General features: G+C 40.8%; 1 protein-coding gene across 1 annotated transcript in view; it reads right to left on the bottom strand.

Moving 5' to 3' along the window:
- Dennd6a (DENN domain containing 6A) overlaps nucleotides 1-12,712 on the bottom strand; it is a 54,362-nt gene that overhangs the window by 11,268 nt on the left and 30,382 nt on the right. Inside the window, exons 10-14 of the mRNA XM_051140550.1 lie at nucleotides 11,911-12,033; nucleotides 11,481-11,576; nucleotides 5,867-5,961; nucleotides 1,182-1,247; nucleotides 509-573 (exon numbers count right to left, since the gene is read on the bottom strand). Coding sequence (XP_050996507.1) covers nucleotides 509-573; nucleotides 1,182-1,247; nucleotides 5,867-5,961; nucleotides 11,481-11,576; nucleotides 11,911-12,033 — 445 coding nt within the window. The remainder of the gene's footprint in view (nucleotides 1-508; nucleotides 574-1,181; nucleotides 1,248-5,866; nucleotides 5,962-11,480; nucleotides 11,577-11,910; nucleotides 12,034-12,712) is intronic.

Here is a 12,712-nt window from a genome sequence, read left to right as displayed (position 1 = left end):
CAGATGACTGTAATACAGTACTTAGGAGGCAGAAGGAGGAGGATTACAAGTGTAAGACCAGCCTGGTCTGCACAGTGAGTTCTAGGCGAGCCAGGGCCAAAAGGAAAAAAAGTAAGATTCTAGACTAGGGATATGTGTCAATGGTAAAGCACTTGCCTAGCAAGCATCAAGTCCTGGTTCAATAAGCAGTACTGTTTTTAAAAAGGAAATTCTGGCCAGGCAGTGGTGGCGCACGCCTTTAATCCCAGCACTCGGGAGGCAGAGGCAGGTAGATCGCTGTGAGTTTGAGGCCAGCCTGGTCTACAGAACAAGTCCAGGAAAGCTAAGGCTACACAGAGAAACTTTGTCTCAGAAAAAAAAAGTTCCATTTGACAATACTATATACCCCTATAAACACACACACACACACACACACACACACACACACATACACACACACAGTTTCCCTAACTAAATATTACATACCTCAACAAGGAGATTTAAATAAATAATATAAGCAGGCATTTACCTTCTGGAGTTGTTTTATGATCTCCTCGTCTCTGTTTAGATATGGCTTGTAAGAAGTATAAACTCCTAAGAAAAGAAGATAAATAGGAAACACAACAACCTAGATGAATATATACTTAAAATGAATGAAAGTCTGGGCTAAGCCTCCCTACCTGAGCTCCATCCCTGGAGTCTATGGTGGAAGGAGAGAAATAACTCCTGAAAACTGCCCTCTGACCTCCACCACGCACTACAGCACTTGCATGCAGACATTCACAAGTATACACAAAATAAGAAAAGTTATTAGGGGGCTGGAGAGATGGCTTAGCGGTTAAGATCACTGGCTGCTCTTCCAGGAGCCCTGAGTTCAATTCCCAGCAACCACATGGTGGCTCACAGCCATCTATAATGAGATTTAGTGCCCTCTTCTGGTGTGCGTGTGTACATGCAGGCAGAGCACTGTATACATAATAATAAATAAACAAAAAAAAATCTTTTTTAAAAAGTCATTAATAAAAGTCAATACCAGAGCCAAGTGTGGTGGCGCACGCCTTTAATCCCAGCATTTGGGAGGCAGAGGCAGGTGGATTGCTGTGAGTTCGCGGCCAGCCTGGTCTACAAAAGGAGTGCAGGATAGCCAGGGCTGTTAACGCAGAGAAACCCTGTCGTGAAAAACAAAACAAAAAAGCCAATACCAGGTTTAGAATCCAGAGTTTTTAGGTTCTTCAACTTTTTCACTTTAACTTGCTTAGGGATTTCACCTGAAAGACAAAGAAAGCATAAAAATTCCTATAAACTGGGCTGAGGCTGTGTCTGGGTGACAGAACGTTTGCCTGGCACGCACAAAACTCCATCTTTAACGTCATAATGCTCGCGGCTAACACTCACACGTAACAGGACTCACGGATTACGGCCAAAGCACAATGTGCAGCAAAAACTAAATGCCAGGGTCAGAAGTAATTTAGCAATAAGTTTCATATTTCTTTTTTCTCAAAAAAAATTTTTTTAAAGATTTCTTTATTAAGTATGCAATGTTCTGTCTGCATGTGTGCCTGCATATCAGATGAGGGCACCAAATCTTATTATAGATGGTTGTGAGCCACCATGTGGTTGCTGGGAATTGAACTCAGGACCTCTGGAAGAGCAGACAGTGCTCTTAACCACTGAGCCATCTCTCCAGACATATTTCTTATTATCACTAAGTTCTTGGTAATAATGAAAATATTGTATTTTTTAATTGTGAAATAACAAAAACACACCAGCGCAGCAGGCTTCACTCTGACTCAGAAAATGTCATCAGGTGTAAGACATACTGAGCTCCAACTGTAGCCATCAGTGGAAGAAATGACAGGTGGACTTGATCAAAACACATTGTGTGCGCACAAAATTCTCAAGCAATTCTTTTAAAAACATAAAATGGAAGCCAGGCAGCTCTGGGGAAAAGTCACCAATGTGAGGAAACAAGTTCTATGATTGTAAATATTTACTTTGCACAGTTATTCAGTGTCTGATGTGACCAGCAGACAAGCTAAAGGGGCTTCACTGTGGAAGTCATCTTAATGCACCTGTGCACTTCTGTGCATAAATCTTGACTTAGCTCAGATATTTTACCTTTCCTGTCAGGAAATAAACAAGTCCACTTCTCATTAAAAATGATCAGTCTATAATTAGAGCCAATACAAGCCAGAACAACTTGTTTTTTCTTCAAGTGACATTAATTAGCCTTAGGTTTTATTTCTCCATTAATTATAAAGTCAAAATTTTGTATTTTACCAAGCAGGTAAACACAGAAAAAGCAACAACTTCTCTGCACCAGGACTAATTACCTTGCATGTGACAACCAAACGCACATTTCTAGGCAACCATAAACTCCTGAGCCCAAGAGATACACTCTGTCGTGCTACGCCTTCTCTCTGGGCCATACAGGACATGCTGTTTCTATACTTCTACAGATTCTGTCCGTCTTAAGTTTTCAAAGTCAGAATCTGCAATGGGGTTTTATGTTGCATAACTTGTATAGCATATGCAACTGGCCAAACAATGCTCTAAGACACACTCCAGACATTCATGCTTGTAAATCTGGTCTCATGAAAATAGCTCTAAGCCCACAAGAAATAAAGGAAAAATTATATAGAATAAATGTTATCAAAACTAATAACTTGCTCTCTTCCTCTGTCTCTGTCCTCTCTTTCTCTCTCTAGGGTACCCCTCCTCCTTTACTTAGCCCCCATGCTCATTAGTAAACCTCATGTAATATTAAAAAAAAAAAAAAAAAACACCTAAAAACTCTACTGCATAAAAGGACTCTATTCAGAGAGTAAAAAGACAGGCCACAAGCCGGGCATGGTGGCGCATGTCTTTAATCCCAGCACTCGGGAGGCTGAGGCAGGTGGATCGACCTGAATCCAAGGTCAGCCTGGTCTACAAAGGGAGTCCAGGACAGCCAAGGCTACACAGAGAAACCCTGTCTCAAAAAACCAAAAAACAAAAACCAAAACAAACAAACAACAACAAAAAAAAAGACAGGCCACAGAAGAGTGGGAAATGTACAAAGCCTGTCTGATAAGAGACCAGCACCCAGGCCATATATAGAACCGAGACCATCAAAAATGTAAAGACTTGAATAAACATTTTTGCAAAGAAGGCATATAAAAGACTCATGCAAAGACATAAAACATTATTAACCACTAGGGAAGGAAAATGAAAACCACAATGAGACGTCACTTACACATATCAGGATGGCCACTGGAATGGTTTGGTAAAGGTGCTTGCTGTGGGCCTGACAGCCATGTGTTAGAGAGAATCAACTCTCTAGAGTTGTCCTCTATCCTCCATATGTATGCTGTGGCTCATATCTACACACACTCTAGAGTGCCCCTCCCCCCCACACACAATAAGTAAATACATAAGTATGTAATAACAATAAAAATTAGTTAAGCAATGAAATAGTCCAAATACACTGATAAAGAAATAGAGAACATAGTATTTCTTCTCTAAGACAAGCTGCTAAAATTAAAATGCACTTAGGTGCTAAAATATATCCTCTACATCTGTTTGCTTTCTTTCTTCCTTTTGTTTCAAGACAGGGTTTCTTAGTGTAGCTCTAGCTGTCTTGGAACTTATTATGTAAACATCACTGGCTTCTAACTCAGAGCTCTGCCTGCCTTTATCTCTCAACTGCTGGGATTAAAGGTGTGTATCACCATGCCTGGATCATCATCATCACACACACACACACACACACACACACACACACACACACACACACACACACACTGTGTAGACCAGGCTGGCCCGCCTCTGCCTCTTGAGTGCTGGGATTGAATGTGTGTGCCACCACAGCCCACCTGGCTTCATCTACATTTTCAAAAGTTCAGGAGCTATCCAAACCCTTCTCCCTACCTGCTCCTAGGTCCTATTTTTTAAACATTTTTTTACATATACATTTATATTACACATATATACAATAAACTACCTATAGCAAGAAGATCCATGACACAATCAGGAACTATATAAATGTTACATTCTTAGTTCTTTGGCTTTTTGTATTTGACAGCCTTGAAGAAAACATCTTTCCTATCTTGGTGCGTTTAAAATTCTGAATGTAAATCAATCTCCATCACTTTTTTTTTTCTTTTTGGTTTTTCAATACAGGGTTTCTATGTGTCCTAGACTTACTTTGTAGACCAGGCTGGCCTCAAACTCAGAGATCTGCCTGCCTCTGACTCCCCAAATGCTGGGATTGTAGGTGTGCACCACTGCACCCAGCCCTAGGTCCTATTTTTAAATATTCTACTTAACTTGCCTGACGATTTTATTTTTTCTGAGATGAGTCTCACTATATAGTGCCTGGCACTGAACTTACTATGTCAACTATGACGGCTTCAAACTACAGAGATCCATCAGCTTCTGTCTCCAGAGTGCTGGGATCACAGACACTTGCCACACCTGACCTGAGAATTTTGTTTGTTTGTTTGTTTGTTTGTTGAAACAAGGTTTCTCTGTGTAGCCATGGCTGTCCTGGCCTCGAACTCACAGCGATCCACCTGCTTTTGCCTCCCGGGTGCTGGGATTAAAGGTGTGCGCCACGACTGCCCGGCTGAAATTTTTTATATGTGTAAGAATATTATGGATTCCTGAAATTAAAGTTACGAATGGTCGTGAGCCACTGTGTGAGTCTGAGAACCAAACTCAGTTCCTCTGCTAGAGCAGCAAGTGCTTTTAAGGACTAAGCCATCTTTCCAGCCCCTATGAAAATTTATTTTTCCTCCTCCTATGTATGTATGTATGTATTATGTATGTATGCATGTATGTACGTATGTATGTATGAGAACTTGCTAAGAATATCAGGCTAGCTTTGAACTCATAGCTATCTTCCTGCCTCTGCCTCCCAAGTGCTGGGGTGCTGGGATTAAAAACATGTGCCACCATGCCCAGCTCCCATTGAGGGATTTTTAAAACACACTTGTCAGTTCCTACTACATTACCAGTGATTTCTGGCGAAAGTTTTCTACCTATATCCTTAAGGGAACCTTTTTCATAGGAAAGAAAAGTAAATAGCAATGTATTGTATTACAATGAATCAAACAGTCTATATTAGTAGAAACCAGCCATGACAACGAGTGTAAAGATTCAGACCTCTCTTGTCTTTTAAGAGTAGAGGAGTGGAGTGAGCTATTCTCTAACTATCATTTGTATCTTCAGAAAGCTAACGAGTGACAGGAGACCATGGCAGTGTTAGGGACTTCATTAAATTGGTATCTGAAGTAAACATCCTATCCAAGAATTCATTTGTCAATGTAACAAACACTAAAATCCTGCAACGAGCCAAGCACTACCCTCTTTTTCTCAAGGAAAGCACAACTGGGAGGACTGCCTCAACCAGTACGGTGACAAGTGCTACACAGCCCTTGTCGTAAACCTATGAGAATTTCATGCAACGTCTGCAATAATTCTAGCCTTTCTTTTTCTTCCTTATTTTGAGACAGGTCTGTAGTGTGTGGCTCATGCTGGCCTGGAACTATGTAGTCCACACTGCTTTGAATTCGCAATCCTCCTGCCTCAGTCTCTAGCATGCTGGGATATGCATGGGCACTATGACATCTGGCTATCATTTTAGTTTTCTATACGATTTCTATAAGCAAAACTAGAATTTCAATTTTATATAGCTTATAAAATGCAAATGTCAGTGTTCTTGGCTCTCTAGCATCCTTTTGGGGTAGGGCATAGATCTATTTTAGCGAGAAGCTATACTCTCCAAAGGCCCTTCCTTATCTAGGCTGCCCCCAAGAAAGTCGCCAACAGTAAGTGACAAACACAGCAGAGTTACAAGTAAGTGCCCAGTCCCATCACACACTTGAACACCAAGCAGACACATTACCTGCAGGTTTAAGGTCTCCTATTCGAATAATGTGTGGCCAGTGCTGTAGTGTTTTAGCAAAAAAGGGGTTGGTTACCCCTAAGATGACTGAGGGCCTGTATAAAAATGAGACAAAACAAAAAAGTGCAAAAAAAAAAAAAAAAAAAAAAAAAAAAAGTTAAATCACAAAAGAAAAGGCAACAATTTCTGAGTGAACAATATACAAAGCAACCCTTTACCTGATTATTACAGATCAACATGACAGGCCACATATTCAGTACTACATATAAGAACATAAAAATACATGACGCTGGCCATGGTGGTACACACCTTTAATCCCAGCACTAGGGAGGCAGAGGCAGGAGGATCGCTTTGAGTTCGAGGCCAGCCTGTTCTACACAGCAAGTCCAGGACAGCCAAGGCCACACAAAGAAAGCCTGCCTTGATAAAACAAAAAGCAAACAAACAAAATCCATGAGTTTTTATTAGATTTAATTTATTTTATGTGTGAGTGTTTTGCCTGCATATATGCCTGTATAGCGTGTGTGCTTGGTACCCTAGAAGGTCAAAAGAGAGTATCAGATTACCTAGAACTGCAGTTAAGGATGGTTATGAACCATCATGCGGGTGTTGAGAGTCATACCTGCATCCTCTGGAAGAGCAGACAGTGCTTTTAACTGGCGAGCCATCTCTCCAGTCCCCGAAAGACATGATTCTTACAACAGCATGAAGCTACAAAGGCATACAGACTATCATGATGCTAACAACTAGAAAACATTCAAGGGGAAATAAAAAGCACAGTAACCACAAGGAGAACCTATGCTCTGCCAGGGTTTAAAGGGCAGACTCATCAAAGGCATGATGCAGATGAGGCATGGAAGGTGAGCAGCTGTCTTATAATTATACACTTAGAAATTAACACGCTATCTTGTAAGCAAAGAGAAGTCACAGAGAACCAAGTGGATGCATGCCATATAGTGCTGTAGATCACTGTGGGGAACTGGGCAATACCTTATAAGGAGGGAAAGGAACAGTAAACAGAGAAAAACTAAAGTCTGAAGAAGAAATTATGGAAAGAGCATAATAAATAGGCTGATGAACTAGCAGAATTAAGATTAGTTTCTGGCCATGTTAAGAAGACATAATCATATGTTTTTGACAACGAAATCAAAACTAATACCACTTATCAAAAGAGTAATAGGAGATTAGAAAGAAAGAGGGAAATAGATAGAAGTCAGTTAGAACATGCTTAGGTTCCAATGCATTAAGACATGCAGGTGTGAATCAGGCACAGCGGCACATGCCTATAATCCCACCAGCACTTGGGAAGCAAAGGCAGGAGAATCACTAGGTCAAGATCTTCCTAAACTACCTTATCAAGCTCAAGAGCAACCTCATCTGTAGGGTTAGTTCTAGGCCGACTGTGCTAGGAACCGAGATCCAGCAAAGAATGGGTCTGCAGGCGTTATGGTCTACACTACTACCAGAGAGCTGCATATAGGGCTGCATTTCAAGAGATCTAAGTTACAAAGATAGACTTCGGTCATTTGTAACTGACTACTGTTACTTTGTGGGTTCTTCTTTCTTCTACCATTTTAACCCCCTAACACTAGATAAGATAGAAAAAAGACAGAGAGGAAAGGAAAGAGAACCTTGAATAAAGTCAGGGATCAGAATGCGGGCAACATAATACTTCCTGTTGATTGGGGGCGTTGAGTTCCTTGAGGCAATTTTGATCTTTCCCATCAGGTTATCTAATTTCTTCGTGTTTCTTCTTTACATCAACTCAACAAATTGCAAACAACAACAACCAACAGCAACCCACCACACCTCCGCCGGCCCTAGCACTTATATACCCTCTGAAAAGTTCCCAGAATTCCAAACATCACACAATCACAGAAACTATCTGCAGCTGGCAAAATCACACTCCTGCTAGAAGCACAGGCAAATCACAATCAGGTAATAATAGTCAGAATAAGAAATATTCTTATTTCCGGTTTTTTAAAAGATTATTTATTATGTATAGAGAGTTTTGCCTGCATGTGTGCCTGCACACCAGAAGAGGGTACCAGACCTCATTATGGTTGGTTGTGAGCCAAAATGTAGTTGCTGGGAATTGAACTCAGGACCTTTGGAAAATAAGCCAGTGCTCTTAACCTCTGAGCCATCTCTCCAGCCCCTCATTTCTGTTTTTTATTTTTACTTATTTTTTTCAGGCAATATATATTTTTTAAAATTTTATTTAATTAATTTATTCAGATTACAACTCAATTGTTATCCCATCACTTGTATCCTCTCATTCCTCCCTCCCTCCCACTTTCACCCTACTCCCCTCCTTTAGGTCTATGACCGAGGAGGTCCTCCTCCCCCACTTTATGGTCATAGGCTATCAAGTCTCATCTTGGTAGCCTGCTTATTCTTTCTTTGAGTGCCACCAGGCCTCCCCTCCAAGAGGAGGTGGTCAAATATGGAGCACCAGAGTTCATGTCAGAGTTAGTCCCCACTCTCCACATAACTGTGGAGAATGTCCTGTCCATTGGCTAGATCAGAGTAGGGGTTTGATGTTTACTACTTGTATTGTCCTTGGTTAGTGCAATAGTTTGAGCAGACCCCCCTGGGCCCTGGTCCACCCATCACAATGTTCTTCTTATGGGTTTCTAGGACCCTCTAGATCCTTCTACTTCCCCATCTCCTATATTTCTCTTACCTAGAGTCCCAGTAGGATGTCCTCACATCTATCCCAATCTCCTGGTAAGAGAAGACTTTCATGGGACATGCCTTTTGGGCTAGTGCCTAATTATAAGTGAGTATATACCATGTAAGTCTTTCTGCTTCTAAGTTAACTCGCTCAGTATGATTGTTTCTGGTTCCATCCATTTGTCCACAAATTTCAGGATTTCCTTGTTTTTAATAGCCGAGTAGTATTCCATAGTGTAAATGTACCATAGTTTCTTTATCCATTCTTCAACTGAGGGACATTTAGGCTATTTCCAGGTTCTGGCTATTATGAATAAGGCTGCTATGAACATGGTTGAGCATATGTCCTTGTTGTGTGGTAGAGCATTTTCTGGGTATATTTCTGTTTTTTAAAGAAACCAAAATTCTTTTTTTTTTTTTTTTTTTTTTTTTTTAAGATTTCTTTCTTTATTATTATGTATATATTGCTTTGCCTGCATGTACACCTGCAGGCCAGAAGAGGGCATCAGATCACATTATAAATGAATGTGAGCCACCATGTGGTTGCTGGGAATTGAACTCAGGACCTCGGGAGGTACAGTCAGTGCCCTTAATCTCTGAGCCATCTCTCCAGTCCAAAACCAAAATTCTTATATTCTCTGTAGTCATTAGTCATTAGTATAGGATCTTCTAAGTTTTTATTCTGTAGTTAGTCCAGGGGGCTTTGAACTCACGTCTATCTTCCTACCCAGCCTCTCAAGCACTAAGATTACAGGAGTGAGCTACCATGCCAACTTCATATAGGGTCTTTTAAATTAGTTACAATTAATTAAATGTTAATTGTATGTGTTATGGAGTATGGAGAGAGAGAGAGAGGGAGGGAGAGAGAGAGAGAGAGAGAGCGCACACATGCTCTTGTACTGGGGGGTGGTATCAAAAGGCAGTTTTCAGGAGCTGGTTCTCTCCTTCCACCTGACTGAAGGAGGGTCTTTCATTGTATCTGCTGGTGAAATACAAGCTTCAAAGGTCTCTATCTCCGGCTCCCATCTAACTGTGGGAGTACTTATGCCACTGCACCAGCTTTGTACGTGGGTTTAGGGCTCAAACTCATGCTTGGCAGCTTGCATGGCAAGCACTTCTACCTGCTTAGCCACCTCTTTAAAAAAGAGCCTGGATGCTGCTAAGGTTATATAGAAAAAATGATCTGTCTGATAGAAGAACCCAGAACACAGTCTTTGCTAAGATCATCAATTAAGGGTACAGCAGAGAAAGAGGTTTACACAGCAGACTAAAATACAATACCACATAACCAGGAAACAGGAGGATCAGGGTTAAGGTATTTTAGACATGCTGGGTGGTGGAGGCAGAGGCAGGTGTATCTCTGAGGTTGAGGCCAGCCAGGGCTACAGAAAAACCCCGTCTAACAAAACCAAAGAGGGGAGGATAGTTTAAGTGAAGCAGACCTTCAATGCTATGGAGGCTCTAGTAGAAGGGTCAAAAGTTAAGGCCAATCTGGGCTATGTACAGAAATTTTATCTTAAAAATGGCACACCTGCCATTCTCATAGTTGGAAGGCAGCATCAGGAAACTCAGAAATTCAAGGCCAGCCTTGGCTACATAGAAAATTCAAAGCCAGCCTACAGTATATAAGACCCTGTCTCAAAACAAACAAACAAACAAAAAAAGTCACACACACAAAGAAGACAATGGAGTGCTTGTTCAGTAGGTCAAGAAATGAAAATAGAAAATGGTGATAGATATTAAGAAATTATCCCAGCACTAGGAGAGGCAGAGGCAGGTGGATCTCTGAGCTCGAGACCAGCCTGGTCTATAAAGTGAGTCCAGGATAGCTAGGGCTACACAGAGAAACCTTGTCTTGAAAAAAAATAACAACAACAAACAACAAGAAAACAAAAACAAACAAACAAACAAAAAAAAGAAAGAAAGAAAGAAAAGGAAAGGAAAAAAAGAAAGAAAGAAAATGAGCCTAGCCTAGGAACGGGAGAAGTGGCCAGCCCTGGAGGCATTCCAGGGCACTCAGGCTTGTTTCCTGGCACCCAAAGGGCATCGTACAACCATCAGTAACCCCAGTTCCAGGGGATCTGACACCCTCTGGCCTCCATCAGCACTCTGAGCTTGTGGTGCATAGACATACATGCAAGCAAAACACTCATACACATAAGAAAAAAAAAGAATCCTATTGTAAGAAAAGAGCCTGCAGCAGACACTGTGACAGTAACAGAAAATCAAGCAGTAGAGAAAATGAATGAAAATTATTTTTCTTCTTCTAAAACTTTAGCTAAGAAAGAAGGTAAGGTATTATAAAACAGAAGCTAATCCCTTCCACAGAGTAGAAGAATTTGTTTTTGTTTTGTTATGTTTTCTGGAGACAGGGTTTCTCTGTGTAGCCTTGGCTGTCCTGGACTCATTTTGTAGACCAGGCTGGCCTTGAACTCACAGAGATCCGCCTGCCTTTGCCTCCTGAGTGCTGGGATTAAAGGTGTGCACCACCACACCTGGCTGTAGAAGGATTTTTTTTATAATGAAAATAAAAGTCAGTGGCACAGTTGGGTAACTGTAAACAACAACACAGATTCTATAAAGTATAACCACTCAAAAAACTAAGTTATTACCAACAGCTCCCCAAACCTTTTATAAAAATCAGTTTGTCAGTAAGTCAATTTTTTAAATTAAGAATTTATTACATGGGGTTGGAGAGATGGCTCAAAAGTTAAGAGCAATGACTGCTCTTCCAAAGGTCCTGAATTCAATTCCCAGCAACCACATGGTGGCTCACAGCCACCTATGATGATGTGATCTGATGCCCTCTTCTGGCATGCAGGCACTGTATATATATATAATAAATGTCTAAAAAGAAAAAAAGCTTTATTACACAATTCTACAAAATTTTGGTAATAAAAGTAACACTGAGTTAACAAAAGTTACTGTGTTTACTCACGGAGCTTGAGTACGCGTAGTGTATTCTTTGAATTCACTATCATGAATAGTGAAGTAAGGTCGAAAATCGCTGAAGTACTTTAATGGGGAAATACAGCTGTGGAACAGGAATACACGGAAATCAAGATTCCACTCCACAACCATGAGACATCCAAATAAACAATAGACACCCAACAGACAAATTATTTCAATATTAGGTAAGCACTAATCACTAATATTAATTGGAATTTATCAAGGTCTAATTTCATGTTAGTGAATGAGTGTGTGTGTGTTACTCAAAGCAGCAAAAGCATGGCTCTAGCTCCAACTGAACCTGAATCAGTCTTCTTATCCATTCCGACAAAGCTGTTGCATGGACTGATGCAATGCATGGGGGAACATCACAGACTGGAAATACCACAAGACCAGCACCAAGGGGCAAATGTACTCACTTAACAAGGGCCAATACAGTTTCAGAAGACTCTGATGGCGATGGTGCCATGACCACAAGGGGCTCTCCCAACAGCACCAGCTCCCAAAGCATCTGACTATGAAGGAAAACTGGGCAGAAAGACCTAGAAAGTTTACACAGTAGAAATACTTTATTATTTATCCAATGTTGCCTTTAAAATTCCCAAATAATCATTTTAAGAACTCCAAATTGATACCAATTTTTCCTGCTACTGATAGCTTGACCTGTAAAATTAACTGAGAATGTGGTAATGCATAAAGACACAAGAGAGAGTGTGCCCCCCCCACACACACAATCAAAGCCAGGTGTGAGGTCACTCTTGTAATACCAGCAGGAGGATCAGAAGTTCAAGATCATCCTCAGATACATAGTGAGATAGTGGATAGTGAGCTCTGGGCTTGTCTCAAAAAAGAAAAGAAAACCAAAAACCATCTAAACAATGTATCAGTTTGACTTATCCTACTTTTTATAAAATTAGATGCAACAGGCAGAACAGATGACAAACAATAAAAGCATATCATCCAATTGTAACAGACCTATTTTATTAGCAATCCTTTGTTATACTTTATTGTGGGACTTTCAAGGACCCACCTGAGGTATAAATAAGGCGTGAAGACTTCTAATATATGTCAAAGCTTAGGCCTTCTGCTGGGCACTTTCCCAGCCACTAACTAAACTGACTCACCTACACTAGCACTGTGGCCCGCTCCTCTATGCACTTCAATTGTCCCCCTTCTGCCTAGGTCTCCCAGTGTCCTTCTCTCTACTCAGAAGTTCCACCC

The sequence above is a fragment of the Acomys russatus genome, chromosome 3 (assembly GCF_903995435.1).
Source record: "Acomys russatus chromosome 3, mAcoRus1.1, whole genome shotgun sequence".
NCBI lineage: Eukaryota > Metazoa > Chordata > Mammalia > Rodentia > Muridae > Acomys > Acomys russatus.
Note: the sequence above shows the minus strand (reverse complement) of the source record. Positions and strands in the feature narration are given on the sequence as shown.